The sequence below is a fragment of the Callithrix jacchus genome, chromosome 11, assembly GCF_049354715.1.
Source record: "Callithrix jacchus isolate 240 chromosome 11, calJac240_pri, whole genome shotgun sequence".
In the NCBI taxonomy this organism is placed as follows: domain Eukaryota; kingdom Metazoa; phylum Chordata; class Mammalia; order Primates; family Cebidae; genus Callithrix; species Callithrix jacchus.
The window spans coordinates 47,526,410-47,546,524 of NC_133512.1; the positions used below are offsets into that span (position 1 = coordinate 47,526,410).

Genomic DNA, 20,115 nt, shown 5'->3' on the forward strand with positions numbered 1-20,115 from the left:
TAACTAGAAAAGTTACAACTAGTAAGTGCTCGGTGAAAATCTGACCCCAAATAACTAGGCTCCAGAATTCAAGCATTTAACCACTATTTTTTTAAAACTATCACGGCTACTGATAAGAACCAGGGTAAAAAACTACTAATCAGTAGCAAATCCCAGTACTCTAGAAGGACTGCTTGAATCTAGGAGTTAAAGACTAGCCTGGGCAATACAGTGAGACTCTGTCTCTTAAAAAAAGAAACACACAAAAATTAGCCAGACATACATCTGCAGTTCCCACACTCCAGCCTGGCTGATGGCAGTGAGACCCTATCTCAAAAAAAAAAAAAAGAAAAGAAAAGAAAAAGTAGTGTTTTAAGGAGGAAGGTTGGTCACCAATATTTAATGTTGAAATTGGGCCAAATAGGATGAGTATTTAGAAAACTAACAAACGATTAAATTTAGCAATTCATTATTCACCACTGATGTCTACAACAGAAACAATGATTTTTGCCTTTAAAACTAATCACCAAACAAGTATACAACAACCTCAAGATCTAACACATGACACAAAAAGTTACATCAATGATAGCTTCAACATGTTTTCAGTCCTGATATTCAAAAATTAACAAAATAGAACCTCTGAAAACTAATCAATTGTTTTAAATCAATGGAAGATTATGACATTCTGGTAAAGCAAACAGTATTTTTATATTAAGCTTATATCACAGTGTAATTAAAAATAATTTTTAGATGACACAGTATCTCAGTAAATCTTTAAAACACATCAAGAAAACCTGTACATAAATCGGCTACAGGGCTAAGACAGACAATTTGCCTTTCCTGGCTAATGTACCTGTTGCCTATTTCGTAACATATGAAATTTGTTTTTATTCATTCAGACATAAATATCACAACACAGAAAAAGATAAATTTCAATTTGGAAACATACCATTAGCAATAAAGCAAAAACAAAAACCCTGACAACCTCAAAGAAAATATCTGCAACTTATACAAAGATATGTAATAAACTCATTTTTAAAAGAGAAAAAAAATCTCCAAAGATAAAGTGGCACAGGATATGTAAAGGTAATTCACAGATATGAAAATCCAAACTGTTCATCAATATATGTTCAACCTCATTGTTACAAAATACAACAAAAATGCGAATTTTCATCCATCAAATTGACAAAAATCTCTGCTATGACATCATTACACATTCATATTCAGGGGGTAACAAAATAATATTATCCATTAAAATGTAAAATATGAATATAACTTTGGCCTAGCATACTTACTTTGAGATAGAAATAGAAAAAAATAAATTTTTTTATTTCAGTAAATTCCTGAATTTTCAGTAAATTCAGGAAATATTACAGTAAATTAGGATATATTTTGTAGCTTAAAAACTGGCTTAGTTCTATATTTACTGAAAAACAGTCCATTATGCATTGTGAAGTTAAAAAAAAAAAAACATGAGTAAACCCTATAATAGCTAGAATGGGATGGAAAGAGGAGACCAGCCAGTAGGCTCTGAATATTTTATTTGTACTTAGAGGAAAGAAGCATGGATGATGATATAGTAATCCTGTGCCCTCAAAGGTACAGGTTTAGAGGATATAAGAATAACACTTGGTCCTTTACAAATAAATCCAGTAAGTTAATACTTATGTTCTAGTCACCATTATCTTCAAAATAAAAGGCTGTATATGCTGAAACATTTGCTTTTCTAGTATTTTTTCAGAATATGTGTGTGTATGTATTTTGAAGTTTACATTCTAAAATTATTTTAACTCTATTTTAAACAAATAGTAATGACTGTAAATACTTTGAAATTCTGTAATTATTTTTACTATAAACAGATATTAATGCCTGTAAAAATAGTATCTTTCAACATATCTTTTCATATCCTACTTATGTAATGTTATACTCCATTGAAAACCACCACAAATTGTGCTGTTTCAGATCAAGTTCTCCATAAACCTCTGCTTGAATCTACCTATTGCTCCAAACAGATGTCGTATCTTCTCCTCCTCTGAAATGCCTTCCTCCATTATTTTCTCCTAGCTTAAATCTAGCCCATTTTTATACAGCCCCACTGGTTTTTATTGGCAACCACTCATTTTTATAATTATCTTGCTAAGTGATTATATCCCACATAAGAATTCCCATTAGGTAAAATTCGGGAAAGCAGGCCAGGTGCAGTGGCTCATGCCTGTAATCCCAGCACTTTGGTAGGCCAAAGCGGGTGGATCACAAGGTCAGGAGTTTGAGACCAGCCTGCCAAGAAGGTGAAACCCCATCTCTACAAAAAATACAAAAATTGGCCCGGCGCAGTAGCAAGCACTTGTAATCCCAGCTACTGAGAAGGCTGAGGCAGAAGAATTTCCTGAACCTGGGAGGCAGAGGTTGCAGTGAGCCGAGATGGTGCCACTGCAGTGCAGTTGGCAACAGAGCAAGACTTCATCTCAAAAAAAAAAAAAAAAAAATTAGGAAAAGCAGATTATTTCTATATAACAACTTTCTGTGGCTTTCTAGTCATGACGCTATGGGATGGGGTGCAGGGAGAAAGAGCGACATCACTAAGTGGAAATACTATGTGTAATAAAAAAGGAAATGAGGAAATACCTATTTGATCAGGATAAATTGAGTATATTTAGTGATCTCCAACTCTTTATCTCCTAGTAATTGTGATATAAGGAACACTGGGAAGTATAAGTGAACAATTCAATGTCATTAAATCAGAAAGGCACTGAACTCAGTTTATAAATCAGAAACCATAAACAGTTAAATATCAAAGGAAAATGCAGCTTATCTGCAAATAATGCAAAATAAACACTGAAACTGTGAGGGTAGAAAATTTATAAACTTGTTATGCTAATTTAGAATGGACAAACTAAAACAGAATTCATTTTATTTCATGCCCTTCCATTATGGTTTTATTAAATGGATGTTTTGTTTTGTTTTGAGATGAACTCTCACTGTCACCCAGGCTGGAGTACACAGTAGCATGACCATGGCTCACTGCAGCCTTGGTATCTCCCAAGCTCAATCAATCTTTCTTCCCACCTCAGCCTCCTGAGTAGCTGGGCCTATAGGCACATGCCACTATGCCCAGCTGATTTTTTAAAAAACTTTAGAAGAGATGAGGTCTTGATACGTTGCCTAGGCTGCTCTTTAACTCCTGAGTTCAAGCAATCCTCCCATCTTGGCCTCCCGAAGTGCTGAGATTACAAGTATGAGCCACTGCAGTCAGCCAAATTGATTTTTTAAAGGCAGTCAAGGCTATCTAGTATCCAAAGTCTCCTATTAGAATTCTATGTATACCATTTTTAAAAACCAGTTTTCTGGTTATAAAAGATACTTTCACTATCAAAAACCTATAGAGAAAAGCTTTAAAATAAAATAAAAATATTTATAAAAAATAAAGATCACAAATCTTAAAGAAATATGGGATAATTTTAACTTAAATGATGGTTTTCCCATACAGGAAATACTCTTTTTAAAGGGCTGAATAAGAGGTTAAATAAGAGGAAAAAAATTTATGGTATATTTTTATTTAACCATTCTCCTAATACCAGGCATTTGTGTTGTTCCAAATATTTATCACTATTATAATAAGTACCATAAAGAATATTCTTAGATAAAAATTGTACTAATTTCAGAATATTCCTCTGGAAAGAGTCCTACAAGTGCTCTTACTTTACAAATAGTACTGTCATGCTTAATGCCTTTGATTCACATTGCTAAATTATTCCCCAGAAAAGTTTTACTACTTTAATGTTCTGCTACTGGGGTAAAAGGGTATTAGAACTTTCTCTGTGCTCATCTCATTTTCCAAACTAGAATGACACATTTCTTGCAATTACTTCTTTTATAGTTTCATATAAATATATATATACACACATATATATGTATATATGTATGTATACACACACATTCACATAAATATATACATATAAATAAAAACACACACACATTTACATATGTAATTTCATTTGTTTTTGTGGTATAAGTGGCTTTTGGTTACATAAATAAACTATAATGGTGAAGTCTTAGATTTTAGTCTATCACCTTAGGCCAAATCACCATCAATACTCTAAAATGACAACGGTTTGTTAGACATTATCTTCATTACTGCTGTAGCACAATAAATACATGGATTAGTAATATTAAGTAGCTATTTCTGCTATATTCAAAATTCAAGACTTTATGCTTGACGGCCCTCTAATGCACCTGCTCATTGGACATGCTTCAATCACATCACTAACAAAGTCCTTTAGTCATTCTTAGTTGAAACCATTAGGATATATATCCACACCGATGAATGTCCTGAATAGTTCTTTTGATCCAGACAAGAGTTGTTTGCAAAAAATTAAATAAGATAAAATGAAGACAAAGAATTGTTGAACTAAATGTAAACCCTTCTATTTTAAGACATCAGGGAGAAAAACCAGCAGAGTTAATCTTAATTTAAAAACTAAATCTAATCTACACTCACAGAGTTCCATAAAGAACAATAAAATCTACTGAAAAAGTTAACTTAGTTGGGGGAAAAGGAGCTACTGATACCATACTGTCTGAGAAACTTCAAGCCTAGTTTCCATTCCCTTAATTGAAATTGCAACTTTTATGAAAAATCCTCTAATTCTGAGGAAAATAAAAGCCAAAGTCGCATTTAGTCAGTCCCCAATACATTTTTAGTGAGATGCTAACAAATACGCATGTGCAATATAAGTTATCAGGTTTTTGAAAAAATTTACTGTTTTTTAAATAATGATGTGATAATTTTTAAATAACAGGTACTCCATCCACATCAACACTAAAACTGAAAACCTAATGCTACAAAATTCTTAGAAAGTCTATTTGGACAAGTTACTTCCTCTATCCAACTGCACTTGGTATAAGCTCATAGGTGCAAATAAATTTTGCATGGAATAACTTTATGACACTGATTCGTAATAAAAATGTATCCTCTTAAATGACAAGAATTAATCTTTTAGGCCACTGAGTCTATTGAGATTATTTTCTTTGTATAATTAGCTCTAGTAATATTCAACAAAAGTGAAAATCAAAAGTAGGATACTTTCTGAGTTACATGCAATTGATAATTTCTATGTCATAAAACTTTCTGGATTATTGATATGTCATTTATGATCAATGGTTTCTAAGAAAAAAAAAGAAGATGATGACAATGGAGAAAAAAATTAATTATAAAGAACAAACAAGATCATTTTTGACAATATAGGAGAGTTAAATAATTTTTAATCACAATTTGCATACAATGTAAAAGGGGAAAAGCCCATGTTCCTAACACACTTTATTAATTTATTTTGAAAACAGAGAGTTCAATTACAAAATTTAATGTTTGGTCACTCTTCCCCTACACTCCTATCCTAACTTCAGATTCTTTTTAATGAAGAAAAAGAAAGTCAGCAAAACAAAATGCCACCATTAAATCATTTTGCAAAATTTTATGTCAAAAAATGTAATAGGAAATACACACATCAAGGGAAAGGTTACTATTCCTCCAGAACATCTTTTCACTTGGTGTATGGTTCATCCTTCTACATAACTGTGCAGGCACTATGAATGGCTTTTTCCTCTAGGTTTAATGTGGCATTTGAAAGATTATGGCATTTTCAGGAAACCACAGTGTGATAATTTTAGCAGTTATCTGGCTGAAAGTAATGCTGTGATTTAGAATAACTGTTCAGCTTATATGCAATGGTAAAAGCCAGCTACCGAGCCATCTCACAAAGATAACCTAATTCTTGATATCTGATTAATAATTCATGAGGTCAGTAGAGGGGGAGAGAGAGAGAGAGAAGAATTAGAAAAAATTCCTTTTGAAAGGAAGCATATTAAATATATATTAAATATATATATATAAATTAAATTAAATCCTTTTAACTTCATTGTAATAGGAAGAGCTAATTCAAAAAATGATAAACTTAAATCATCTCAGTTTAGGATAAATATAATTGCTCCTTGAAACTGTTTCACAGAAAGAATTTAGGCACTTAAGAATTAAAAAGCAATCATCTATCATACATTAGTAGCTACACAGAGAATAAATGAGAAATGCTAAAAGCACATGCAGATAATATAACTCATATTAAGCTATATATTTTATTCCATTTAAAAGCTCAATTTATTTTGTTTTATAGAAAGAAAAGGACAAACTTTTCAGATTAAAATAAAACATTTTCTACTACAAAATGTTTCTTATAAACTTATCTCAATTAGTAATAAATGAAAAGTGACTGCCTTATAATTAATTTTTGATAGCTATATTCTAAAAAATACATAAGAAAGATCGAAACTTTAAAAATATGATGGGTCAACAATACAATTAAAAACAGCACTGTTGGGTGAGGCAAATTCTATAAATAACTCAGAATTCCTTACACCTGAATATTTTGCATTTCTGAATTTCTCTGCCTCACTTGTGAAGCATTACAAAATCATGAAATTTGAAAATGAAAAGGGATTTTTAAATCAACCTAATGCATTGCTCATTCTATGAATAAGATAACTGGCTCCCAGAAAGGTTATTTGCATTTCTTGTGGTTATACAGCCTCTCCCTAGCAGAAACTAAACCAAAATTTCAACCTCTTAATTTTAGCTCTATGCCCTCTCCCCACCATTCTTCCTAGTTATTGAATGAATTTTCAAGTGAGGTTCATTTTTTGTTATTCACTAAAATATTAAATGCATTACCACTGCCCAGAAAAGAGGCAGGATAATCATCCTGGTTTTCCTAGTTAACAAACCTCTCCATGTATGTCAGCAATATTAAGGTGAAATAAATGACAAACATCCCATCTAGAGAATAAGTGAAGAAGGATATATGAGGGAAAAAATGAGGTTGCTTTTCTTCTCCTTCATCAGAAAACAAAAATGTGAAAGCATTTCTATTCAAATATCACAGCCTTAACTAAAATACCCACATGCCACATACACCCAGGCATTTTTATACTTGGAAAGATCACTCTAAGGTTATGTAATTCTGAGGTTATGTCTTCCTGAAATTTAAGCCTCAGTTTCATGCATACTGTATAGAGAAACAACTTAGTGTACAAAACTTCTCAAATGAGGATAAAACACATTTATTTTATGAAGATTCTGAAATAGACGATGTTCTTACTTGCTAAGCTTACTAAATTTCAAGGGACTGCAATTCTTTCTCTATTACCTTGTATTACTCCACTCATTTAAATGATCCCTCCTCTCAAAACATAGTAATAATAATTTTAAAAAATCTCTAAGATCACGGGCAAACAAGAGGCTATGTATGAGTTATATCTGTTCTCCAAATCATATTCACAAAATGCAAATACAATGTGCTTGAATCTGGCTTTTCTTTTCTTTTCTTTCCTTTTTTTTTTTTTTTGAGACAGAGTCTCGCACTATTGCCAAGCTGGAGTGCAGTGGTACAATCTAAGCTCACTGTAACCTCCACCTCCCGGGTTCAAGTGATTTTCCTGCCTCGGCCTCCGGAGTAGCTGGGATTACAGGTGCCTGCCACCATGTCTGGCTAATTTTTGTATATTTAGTAGAGACGAGTTTCACCATGTTGGCCAGGCTGGTCTCAAACTCCTGACCTCATGATCTGCCTGCCTCAGCCTCCCACAGTGCTGGGATTACAGACGAGAGACACAGTGTCTGGCAGGATGGTCTCAATCTCCTGACCCAGTGATCTACCCACCTCGACCCCCCAAAGTGCTGGGATTACAGGCATGAGCCACCACGTCTGGCCTAATCTGTTTTTTTTTTTTTTTTTTTTTTTACCCTACTGGTTAATTCAAATACTTACCTTTCTAATATTTTACATAATTATGCCTGTATATTCAGAGGTTTCTTCAATTTACAAATAGAGCATTAATGTGTGTTGATCTTTAAGACAAGAAAAAGTGAATACAAAAGTATTTAGTAAACAGATGACCATAATGAAATTACTAATGACCAAAAGAGTGAAAGTATAGATGGTAACACACTATAAATTTCGCAAACAGCAACTTCAATAAATATATAGTATTAAATGTAGTATATATGAATTAAATATGACACATGGCATTTTAACCTGTGCACACACAACGTAAGTACAACTATATATTTATTATATTTATTATTTATTATATTTATTATTTATTATATTATTTATTATTATATTAAATTTATTATTATATTTATATACCACTGAGATAATAATGTATCTTAGAATTATCTGAAAAAGATAAAGTCTTTCCCCCGCCAAAAAAATATATATATATATCTCTGAAGCCTGGGCATAGTGGCTCATGCCTGCAATCCCAGCACTTTGGGAGGCAAAGGCACGTAGACTGCTTGAGACCAGGAGTTCAAGACCAGCCTGGGACAACATAGCAAAACCCCATCTCTACCAAAAATACAAAAATGAGACCCAGGTGTGGTGGTGTCCAGCTGTAATCCCAGCTACTCAGGAGGCTGAGGCAAGGCTGAGGCAGGAGAATCACTTGAAACCAGGAGGTAGAAACTGCAGTGAGCTGAGATCACATCACTGCACTCCAGCCTGGATGACAGAGTAACACTCCATCTAAAAAAAAAAAAAAATCCAGTGACATCTAAAGTTAAAAAGCAGTCGGTGCATTTTAATAAAACCATTTAAGAATAAATAAAACTAAACAGCAAGCTTAAGAGAAGAGAGATTGTAGCACTGGGCCAGGCGCGGTGGCTCACGCCTATAATCCCAGCACTTTGGGAGGCCGAGGCCGATGGATCACGAGGCCAACAGATCGAGACCATCCTGGTCAACATGGTGAAACCCCGTCTCTACTAAAAATACAAAAAATTAGCTGGGCATGGTGGTGCGTGCCTGTAGTCCCAGCTACTCGGGAGGCTGAGGCAGGAGAATTGCTTGAACCCAGGAGGCGGAGGTTGCGGTGAGCCGAGATCGCACCATTGCACTCCAGCCTGGGTAACAACAGCAAAACTCCGTCTCAAAAAAAAAAAAAAAAAAAAAAAAGAGATTGTAGCACTGAAGCCTCAAATAACATCAAACGTATTATTGAAAACCACAAAATAAAGAAAATAAAACATCAGGTATGATCATGAAAGGGATGCCATCATTTAGCCTTTAACAAATTAGATGTATTAAATAAATTTTTACCAACCATACTGTTCAAATGTAAATTATGCTGAGACTGTAGAGGTTAAAACCATTGACTCTGTAACCAGACTGACTAAATTTGAATCTCAGTTCCAACATGTTCTAGCTACACAACTTTTAGGCAGTTACTTAAGCTCTATACTTTAGTTTCCTCATCAATTCAAAGGAGATATTAACATTTCTTATTTCATAGGGTATCTAAATGACTTAATACATGCACATAAAATGCCTGATATATACAGACATAGTTTAGATGTTTGTCTCCTCCAAATCTCATGTTGAAATGTGACCTCCAATGTTGGAAGAAGGTAGGTGGTGTTTGGTCATGGGAACAGAGCCCTCATGAATGACATAGTAATAATAATAATAATAGTAATAAAAATAACCTCTTTCCTCTCCATGGGAATCAGTGAGTTCTTGTTAATTCAAAGCAAAAGCTGGTTAAGAATCTGGTGCTTTCTCCTCTTTTCTCTTGCTTGCTTTCACTACGTGATATGCCAGCTCCCCACTGCCTTCTGCTGTGATTGTAAGTTTACTGAGGCCTTGTCAAAAGCAGATGCTGGTGCTATGCTGCTTATACAGCCTGCAGATTTGTGGGCCAAATAAACCTCTTTTCTTTTTTGTTTTGAATTTGTTATTATGCTTTAAGTTCTGGGGTACATGTGCAGATTATGCAGGTTACATAGGTATACACGTGCCATGTTGGTGGTTTACGGCATCCATCACCCTGTCATCCACATTAGGTATTTCTCCTAAAGTTATCCCTCCCTAATCCCCCCAATCCCTGCTACTCCTCCCCTAGTCCCCCACCCCATCCCCAGACCCCAATATCGACGTGTTCTCATTGTTCAACACTCACTACGCAGTGTTTGGTTTTCTGTTCTTGTGTCAGTTTGCTGAGAATGATGGATAAACCTTTTCTCTTTATATTAGCCAGCCTTGGGTGCTTCTTTATGGCAACACCAACTAACAGAAAATTGGTACCAAGAAGTGGGGTGTTGCTATAAAGATGTCTGAAACGCTAGGCACGGTGGCTCATGCCTAGAATCCCAGCACTGCGGGATCCCCAAGCGGGGCAGATTACCTGAGCTTAGGAGTTTGAGACCTGCCTGCGTAACACGGTGAAATCCTGTCTCTACTAAAAGTACAAAAAATTAGCTGGGCATGGTGGCATGTGCCTATAGTCCCAGTTACTCAGGAGGCTGAGGCAGAAGAATCACTTGAACCTGGAAGACAGAGGTTGCAGTAAGCCAAGACTGCACCACTGCACTACAACATGGGCGACAGAGTGAGACTCAGTCTCCAAAAAAACACAAGATATCTGACAATATGAAAGCAGCTTGGGAACTGGGTAATGGGCAGAGGCTGGAAGTTTGGAGGACTCAGAAGAAGATAGAACAAGCAAACGTTTAGAACTTCTTAGAGTATTGTTAAGTGGTTGTGACCAAATGCTGATAGATATGGACACTGAAGCCCAGGATGATGAGGTCTCAGATAGAAATGAAGAACTTACTGGGAATTAGAGTAAAGGTTACCCGTATTATTCCCCAGCAAAGAACTTGGCTATATTTTGTCCACGCTCTTGGGATCTTAATTTTGACGTTAAGACTGATAACACAGTTTTCTGGTAGAAGAAATTTGTAAGCAGTGAAGCATTTAAGGTATGGCATGGCTGCTTATAACAGCCTATGATTAGATACAATGAGACACTGGATTGTGGACTTAAAATGACTTAAAGTTGGAACTAATGTTTAAAAGGGAAGCATCCATGTTCAACTGCTGATCATTAACAAAAATAAAAACAAAAGGAAAGCAAAACACAAAAATCTGGAAAATTTGTAGCAGGCTGTGTGGTAAAGAAGGAAAAGGCATTTTCAGAAGAGGAATTCAAGGTGGTTGTGGAGCAACCATTTGCTAAAGAAATTAGCATGACTAAAAAAGAGACAAATTATAATAGCCAAGACAACGAGGGAAAGAAGGCCTTGAATGCATTCTGGAGATCTTCCAGGCAGCTCAGCCCATCACAGGCCCAGAGGTTTAGGAGAAAATAATGGATTCAGAAGCCAGGCCTGTGGCCCTGCTTCCCTGCTCAGCATCAGGACACTGCTCCCTGAATCCTGGCTGCTCCAGCTCCAGCTGCTGCCCAAAGAGCCCCAGGTACAGTTCACAACACCAGGTACAATTCAGCCCACCACTCTAGGAGCCTTGGTGTTTTCCACATGCTGTTAAGCCTGCAGGTGCACAGAATGGAGAGTGAAAAGGCTCGGCAGCCTCCACCTAGATTTCAGAGGATATATGAGAAAACCCTGGTGTCCAGGCAGAAGCCTGTCACAGAGACAGAGTTTTCACAGAAAGCCTCTACCAGTGCAGTGTGGAAAAGAAATGTGGAGTTGAAACCGTCACACAAAATGATCACTGGGACACTACCTAGTGGAGCTGTGGGAAGGAGGCTGTTGGCTTCCAGACCTAAGAATGGTAGAGCCCCCAGCAGCTTTCATCCTGAGCCTGGAAAAGCCACAGGTACTCAACTCCAATCCATGAGAACAGCCAAGAATGCTGAACCCTGGAAAGCCATGCGGCAGAGCTCCCCAAGGCACTGGGAGACCACCCATCGCATTAAGTGTGCCTGAGATGCAAGATATGGTATCAAAGGACATTGCTTTGAAGCTTTAAAGTTTAATGTCTTCCTGGCTGGGTTTTGGAATTGTGTGGGGCCTACTGCCTGTTTCTCTTGGCTAATTTCTCCTTTTTGACATGGGAATGTTTGCCCAATGTCTATACCACCATTGTATCTTGGAAGTAAATAACTTTTTTTGATTTTCTTTTCTTTATTTTTTTGAGACGGAGTCTCGCTTCGTTGCCAGGCTATAATGCAGTGGTGCAATCTTGGCTCACTGCAACCTCCGACTCCTGGGTTCAAGTGATTCTCCTACCTCTACCTCCCGAGTAGCTGGATTACAGGCATGTGGCACCACACCTGACTAATTTTTGTATTTTTAGTAGAGATAGGGTTTCACCATGTTGGCCAGGATGGTCTCTATCTCCTGACCTTGTGATCCACCCGCCTCAGCCTCTCAAAGTGCTGGGATTACAGGCATGAGCCACTGAGCCTGGCCCTTGTTTTTGATTTTACAGGCTCACTGATAGAAGGAACTTGCCTTGAGTCCCCAGTGAGACACTGGATTGTGGACTTTTGAGTTAATGCTGGAGGACTATTAAAAAAGGATGATTGTATTTTGCAATGTGGAGGACATAAAATTGGGGGGGCAGGGGTGAAGGTATACAGTTGAGATGTTTGTCCCCTTCAAATAACATGCTGAAATGTGATCTCCAATGTTTGAGGTGGGCCTGGTGGGAGGTGTTTGGGCCATAGGGCAGATCCCTCATGAATGCTTGGCACTCAACCCATGGGAATAAGCAAATTCTTGTTGTTAAATCACATGAAAGATGGTGGTTTAAAGGAATCTGGCCTCTCCTCTTTTTTCTGTTGTGCACTTTATGCAATATACTAGTTCACCCTTTACATTCCATCATGACTGTAAGTTTCCTGAGACCTCACCAGAAGCAGATGCCAGTTCCATGCAGCTTGAACAGCCTGCAGAACTCTGAGCCAAATAAACTTATTTTTTTATAAATTGGCTAGCCTCAGGTATTTCTTTATAACAATGTAAACAGACTTACATACACTATAAAACTATATATGTTTTATATGTTATTTGCTGTATCTGGCCTTTACCATTTTTTGTCCACCGTGCCAAGCCCTTTACTTGTACAGTATCATTTAATCATCCAGACAACCTATGGCGTAGGTACTATTTATTGCTATTTTATAGATAAGGAAGGTAAAGCACAGGGAAGATAAAAGCAGAGTTCACAAATAACAAAAGAAGGTTTAAAACCATGATATAGTTTGGATATGTGTCCCACTCAAATCTCATGTTGAATTATAATCCCCAGTGTTGGTGATGGGACCTGATGGGAGGTAACTAGATCACAGGGGTAGATTTCTCATGAATGCTTTATATCATCCTCTTGGTGCTGTTCTCATGATGATGAGTTCTCTAAGGACCTGGTTGTTTAAAGTACACAGCATCTCTCGCATCTCTCTCTTGCCTCTGGCCCCTGTCACATAATACGCCTTGTCCCCCTTTGCCTTCTGCCATGACTGGAAGTTTTCTGGGGCCTCCCCAGAAGCAAAAGCCGCTATACTTCCCTTACAGCCTGCAGAACCATAAGTCAGTTAAACCTCTTTTCTTTATAAATTACCATTCTTGGGAATATCTTTATAGCTGTGCAAGAATGGACTAATACAACTCAGCAGAACAGTTATAAATCCTCATACTTAAGCATTCATTTTAGAGTACCACCTCCCAAAATAATAGACACTTTAAAATTTAATAGAATCTAGGTTCTTAATATAAATTTAGCAGGCTCACTTTTTTAATATCCAAAATTAAAAGTACTGAGTTGAAAAATGAATAAAATAGTGTAATTTTTTCATATTAGAGACACTTTAATATTTCTTTAATTAGAAGTTTTCTTATTACATTAAATTATTTGTGGAAACAAAATCTAACATATATAACGAGAAGTATTTCTCAGGACTATGAAAAACCAGTGACAAAAGAACATTTGCAGTGGTTGCCTGATGCTGGAGATGGAGGCTATGACTGACTATAAACAGGCATAGTAGTTTTGAGGTGATGAAATAATCTAAACACTGGACTGTAATGATCGTTGAACAATAAAAAATGTACTAAAAACCATTAAGCGCTACACTAAGCATGCGTAAAATTTAATGGAATGAAAATTAGATTCCACTAGAGTTGTTTTTAAAAAAGGAAATATGTGCTATTTATCAATGTGTTTTAAACTGACTTATTTTCTACTACTCTAGGTAAATGAGAGAAAATGCAACTGGAAAACTGGCTTCCATTCTAAGATATTTAATCAATAAGAATAATCATATAATACATAATCAAAGAGTAGCCTGGAAGAAGATGCTACTGAGAATATGTTTTTACACAGGAGACTGTGACCAAAAGTAAATAAAGAGGTAGCATGGACTAGAGAACATGGAATATTATATAATCTTTGAATATCAGACATAGTGTACTAGGCTTCAGAGAGGTTACAGCCTAAGGTCTTCTCCTAAAATAAGAAAAGTGAAACTCAAAGAGATTAAGTGACTTGCTTAAAATTACAAAACGGGCAGGTGACAAGCTTAAACTAGTTGAGATTTCCTAACTCTCAGTGCAGTAAACAACTACCACAAAAATAAAGGTTATCAGTTAAGCAAAAACCATTATTTGTCACCTATTATTTTTGTTTCAAGAAACATACACTCTTTTTAACTTTGTACTCAGTAATTTTTAAAGTTTTAAATTTTCAAAAATAAAACAAATCAATCAGGAACTATTTTAAAAAATGTCCCTGCCCAAAAAGAAATTATAAACTATTCTAATTATATAGAGTTGCAAAGGTGTACATATGGCAGTGTAATCAGTAAATTAACAGGCATTTATTCTGAATTAACTGCCTGAGCCATATTGTATTAGACTATCAGGGTCATTAGAAATAAACGGAAGGCACAGATGCTAGACTCATCTCATGGAAAAGTAAATTAATTGACAGAAATAACAACACAACTTACAAGCAAAATGGATCACAGCATGACATGGGACTTTATGAGGGTTCCAAGGACAATCAATGCAAGACAATCAATATGAAGCCATTTAAGTCAGGAAGACTACATGAAGGAACTAAACACTGACGTAGGCTTAGAAGGAAGAAGAAAATATGCTGAAATACATTACAGACAGCAGAAAAGTCCCACGCAAATAGTTACAGTGAACACCGAAAAGACCAGGATGACTAAAGAAAAAACCATGGTGCTGACACACAAGAAAGAAGCAACTAGCAAATGACATGACATCAATACATTCCTTGAAAAACACAGTTTAGCTGAGTACAGTCGCTCATGCCTGTAATCCCAGCACTTTGGGAGGCTGAGGATGGAGAACTGCTTAAGTTCACAAGTTCTACACCAGCCTGGGCAACATAGTGAGAACCCCATTTTTACAAAAGATTAAAAAAAATTAGCTGGGCATGGTGGCAGGCACTTGTAGTCCCAAATACTAAGGAGACTGAGAAAAGAAGATCACCTGAGCCTAAGAGTTCAGGCTGCAGTGAGCTGTCATCGTGCCACTGCATGCCAGTCTAAGCAGCTGAGCAAGACCCTGTCTCAAACAAAAACAAACAGATTACCAAAAATAACACAAAATGAAAGAAAATATTTGTTCTAAATATTGAATTTATTATCAAAAACTTTTCCACAATGAAAACTCTAGGTTCAGAAAAATAAGAGACTAGTATTTGAAATTAAACTGTAATATACATAAATTTTCGCTGGTCATCTTAATAATTTATAATAAAATCAAATTTAGTTTGTGAGGATGCACTGACAAGCCAGATTTTTAAATGTGAAATAAATAAAAGTGTTAACAACAACATTTAGAGACCAAATTGACAACCTACCCTTGTAACCAAAATGGTTAAATACCTATATAATTTGCAATATACTCAAATAAAGGGGAGTCTGTGGCAAGCATTTAATAGTGTAGAATTAGCTATAAAAGTGAAATAGCTTAATAGATCATTTTCTACCCTCAATGCTTCTGAATTATGGCCACAATACAAAATAAAATTAAAGATGCTATTTAACAGGGCTCATGGATTACAGGGTTCTTAGCTTTAGGAAACTTTTCTTCTCTCTCTCTCTCCTATCTCTGATTAAGTAATAAAATGTGCCACACTGAGTTTATATAGTTAAGATAAAATTTGAGGTTTAGAAGTCTGGTGTTATTCCTAATTTGGTAGTTGGATAAAGACTGAGGGAGAATAAAGGCCCTCTTCCCTTTCAAGGAATCACTTCATTTCTACTTTTCACAGATGCATCAACTAATCTCAAATCTATGTATTTACTTAAAATACAGGGGAGGAAAAACTATCCACTACATTTTAGCAGCAAAAGTCAATTATCCTTTATTAAGCCCTTAGATATCTTCATCAAACATTTTATTTTATGACTCAATTTGCTCTAGAATTGAATTATAATAGTGACAGGTGTTTTTAAATTCAGCAAAAGAATACTCAGTCATTACTCATGTAGGGTTCGTTTATCAAGCATTTTCTGAGTACTGAATGTGCCATGAACTGTGGAAACAAAAATAAATAAGGTATGACTAAGTAGTTCCATAAATACGTCCAACAATGACCTATCACAGAGCCTAAAAAGACCTTGCATGAAATAGTTTCAATTTGGCCTTTAGCATTTAGATTGCATTAAATAACCTAAAGAAATATATATTTAGTTGAAAACTTCTCAGATAATTTCTAATTAAATTTTAAAAGCAGATGGCAAAAGTGCGCACTTAAAAAAATGAAATAAAATTCCCTGAGATGCTGTAAACCTTCAATCTAATCATTTTAGAAAACATATAATGACAAATTTCTTTTTGTCTCCTAGATTCTAGACAAAATTATATACAAAAACAGGACATGTACATTTCTGACATAAAAAATAAATATTTATTATAACTGGAAACATATTTACCAATTGTGACACATATACATGTATTATGTGTCACTAAATAATACTACTGTTCTAACATTTCATATGAAAAGAACCTTACTATCACTCAGCAGTTCTTCATAAGGTACCTAATGAAGCACAGTATGATTGTGATCATGTGCAACAGGGAGAAAACCAAGGCACAGAAATGCTAAATATTTGCCGAAGTCCCCAGAAAAACAGGCAAAGCAGAAAATAAGAGTCAAAACCTACTAATTACAGTTTACTAACAAATTGCATGCAATTCTTCAATGTTATAAAAAAGGATACATGTATATTCACAAATAAACTTGTACAAATAACTTAAAAAGCAAGGAAAATTAAGAAGGAATTTTCTATATAGCCTGAATTACATAGAGAAGTGTGGTTTCAAAAATCAAAACTGCTGAAGAGCAGGTTCTAGTGAGATGTAAACATTAGTTTAAAAGAACTTGAGAAAGTAAACACAGTATATTAAATAAAAGACTGTGACCCATGAAGTTTAATTTTAAAAGAGAACCTAACAGACATACACATATCTCTGAATAAGCACTGAAATATATCTTTAGAGAAAAAAAAAATCCTTATTTAAAATACCTTATTTGAAAGTTTAAAAAATAGTATGTATAAATAATATTTAAGATGTAATAAAAAAGTGTAGACTTTTGGGGGTGATTTTCAAACAGTAACAGTGCCAATTTCAAAATATGAGATGCCAAGGAAAATGGCAGATATTGGCTTATAAGATTGCTTTTATTAAACATAGGTTATTTTATATAAAATTCTTTAACCCAAGACGAATAGTACTTAAACAATGTATTTTGTTTTAAAGATCACATTATGTCCAAAAATATTTTATGACATTGCTTTATATCCAGTTTATCTTGTCCTAAAAATATTAAAATATGGTATCAATAAAACATTTAATTTCCTCTACATTACTTCTTTAAAACTTTGCAGAAAATATATGATGCTATCTTCTTAATAAAACAAAACTAAGGAAGGGGACTTTGTATATCCATTATTTCAGAGTAATAAAAATATCTTTACCTTACAGAAGACTTTCATAAAATTCCAGACATTGGTATATTGTAATAACTCAATTAGAAATAAAAATTTTATAACAGAAACTAAAGAAATAAATAATATAGAGTAATACTAATCAAATATCAAAATTAGAAGGTACTTTTTCTATTAAACAACTAAAATATGACAGGCTAGATATGTATCATAAACTGGTTTTTAAAATAAAAATTTTATTTTTCGGGTTCCTAATTTCAAACATATGACAAAATCACAACAAAAACTTATAGGTCCTCCAGTGAAAAGGCCTCAATCAATCTTGTATTTAAAAAAAAAAATCAGTAAGATACACTAGATACTTATATAGGTTCAAATAATTAATAAGAGGATCACAAGCTCTCTAAGTTTTTAATTACTGTTTCAAATTAATCATAGCCCTCAACTCCATCTTCAACCCCAAGGGAATTTTCCTGAATTAAATTGTTCATTACGTAAGATTGTTATTTTTTTTTTTATTTTTGTTGTTTCCTTTACTCCATTATGTTATGCTTATGCTTGGGGTTTCATTTCTGACATACTGCAAAAATCTTACTGCAGTCAGAATTATGCACATGTATCTCCTGAACTTGGAACTACTTACTACTTCACCCTAAATTTTAGTAAACTTAATCTTCAGGATAGCTCCTATGAACTGCCTCAAAAACATTAGCCAATTACTATAAACTTTCTTAACTTTGTTGAAGGACTTTGTCTTTACTGTAATTTTTACTTTATCTTTCTCATTGGTGGTATAAAATTTAAGCCTTCATGTGTTTCTTAGAGAAAGAAGACAAATTATATTCTTAATGACAGAAATAGATTACATGTGGAAATAAATATTTAAAAACATAATACTAACATATTTGTTTTATCAATATGCTTATTCTTTTTGAAATGTTTAATTTCTATGTCCTCAGTTAATTTAACAGGGCTTAACCAGAAGACAATTTTTTAAAGAAATCAGAACGGGTTCCCTTACAAAGTCCCTATAAGAATTGTAGGAACCTTTGTGCCACCGTCCTTTGGAAGTCTGATGCCTCTTTTAAATCAGCTCTCTTTTTGTTCACCTACTCACTCCCCCATCTCACCCAGAACTTTGATCAATTTCTTCATTTCAGCTAAAATTAGCAATCTCTGGACTGCTGGGAAGACCCAATGTGGAGCATCAGCCAAGATTCCTGATTAGCATTATGTCTGATTTAAAAAAAAAAAAAGTCACAAAACGAAACAAAGAAACAAGGACAAAACAAAAAATAAAATCTACCTAGGCCATCTTTTCACCTTTCTTTATTTCGTCAGGGAGAAGCATTTAACACATTTGTTTTAATAAGCAATAAGAAAGTGCTAATTAAATTCTTGTCAACAAAAAGTCTGTCTTCTCACCATTGCTTATTAATTTCAACATTTAGAATATGCTAACAGAGCTTAGTAACTTAATTGTTTTGACATAAAATATAATAATCTTAGTACAAAGTGTTTAGATCAAATTACTTTTATGGCCTCTAAATAGAGACCATTGTCAACTTCTCTTGTGAAGAGAAAAATAATTTCCTGTGTTAAAAATGCAGATTATCACTCTTATTTACATTTAAATCCAGAGTATAACCATGCGTGGGAGGTTAATAAGTAGATGAAATCTGTTTCTGAAGTACTGTTTCCACTAAACAATATTTTAAGAAAGGTCCTACCCTGCAATTTTTTTTACATTTTTTCTGTGATGAGAAAATAATAAACACGGAACCTTAATCCCCTAAAGACAAGGTTTTAGCATACAACTTACCTGACAAGATTTTCATTGTCTCCAGTTCCCTTGCAAGTTGCACATTCAGTTCTTAAATCTTCAGCCTTGGGCTTCTTTTGCAGCACAGACTGTCTTTGCCTTCTCTCTCTAGGAACTCTTTCCTGCCATACAAGGGATAATAAAATAAAACATAACAAAACAAAATAAAGATATGAGGGAAACAATTTTAAGCAAGAAAATTTCTCAAAGTTAAGACTGTGTAAAAGTGCTTAACTTATTCCAACCTCATGTTTTTCTTCCTCAGGAATGAAGCTTCGTTTTCGTCCTCTGGTTCTCTGGAAAAAAAAAAAAATCCACACAATATATAATGTTTAATGAATGATAAAAATAAATTTCCTATGTTAAATGTTATTGCTTAAGTTAGGTACTTGAAAAATCAGCTATTTCTAATTAATACTGTATTGGACCACTGCATTTTATTACCATTTATGCCATAGGAAATAAAAAGTAAAAGATTAAATGTACTTTATAGTACTTTACTTTTAAATAAACATGTATCTGATAGAAAAAAA

The 20,115-nt window shown here is 34.6% G+C and overlaps 1 protein-coding gene across 20 annotated transcripts in view; it reads right to left on the reverse strand.

Annotated features, from left to right (window-relative positions):
• Positions 1 to 20,115, reverse strand: part of PHF14 (PHD finger protein 14) — a 247,910-nt gene that overhangs the window by 109,204 nt on the left and 118,591 nt on the right. For 17 of the 20 annotated variants that reach the window (XM_035253747.3, XM_078342675.1, XM_078342674.1 and 14 more), the window contains 2 exons: positions 19,828 to 19,878; positions 19,583 to 19,704 (listed from right to left, as the gene is read on the reverse strand). In XM_035253747.3, coding sequence (XP_035109638.1) covers positions 19,583 to 19,704; positions 19,828 to 19,878 — 173 coding nt within the window. Of the gene's footprint in view, positions 1 to 8,327; positions 8,556 to 16,188; positions 16,344 to 18,266; positions 18,997 to 19,582; positions 19,705 to 19,827; positions 19,879 to 20,115 lie in introns of those variants that run through there. The other 3 variants (XM_078342673.1, XM_009002355.5, XM_009002354.5) reach the window with 3 other exon arrangements.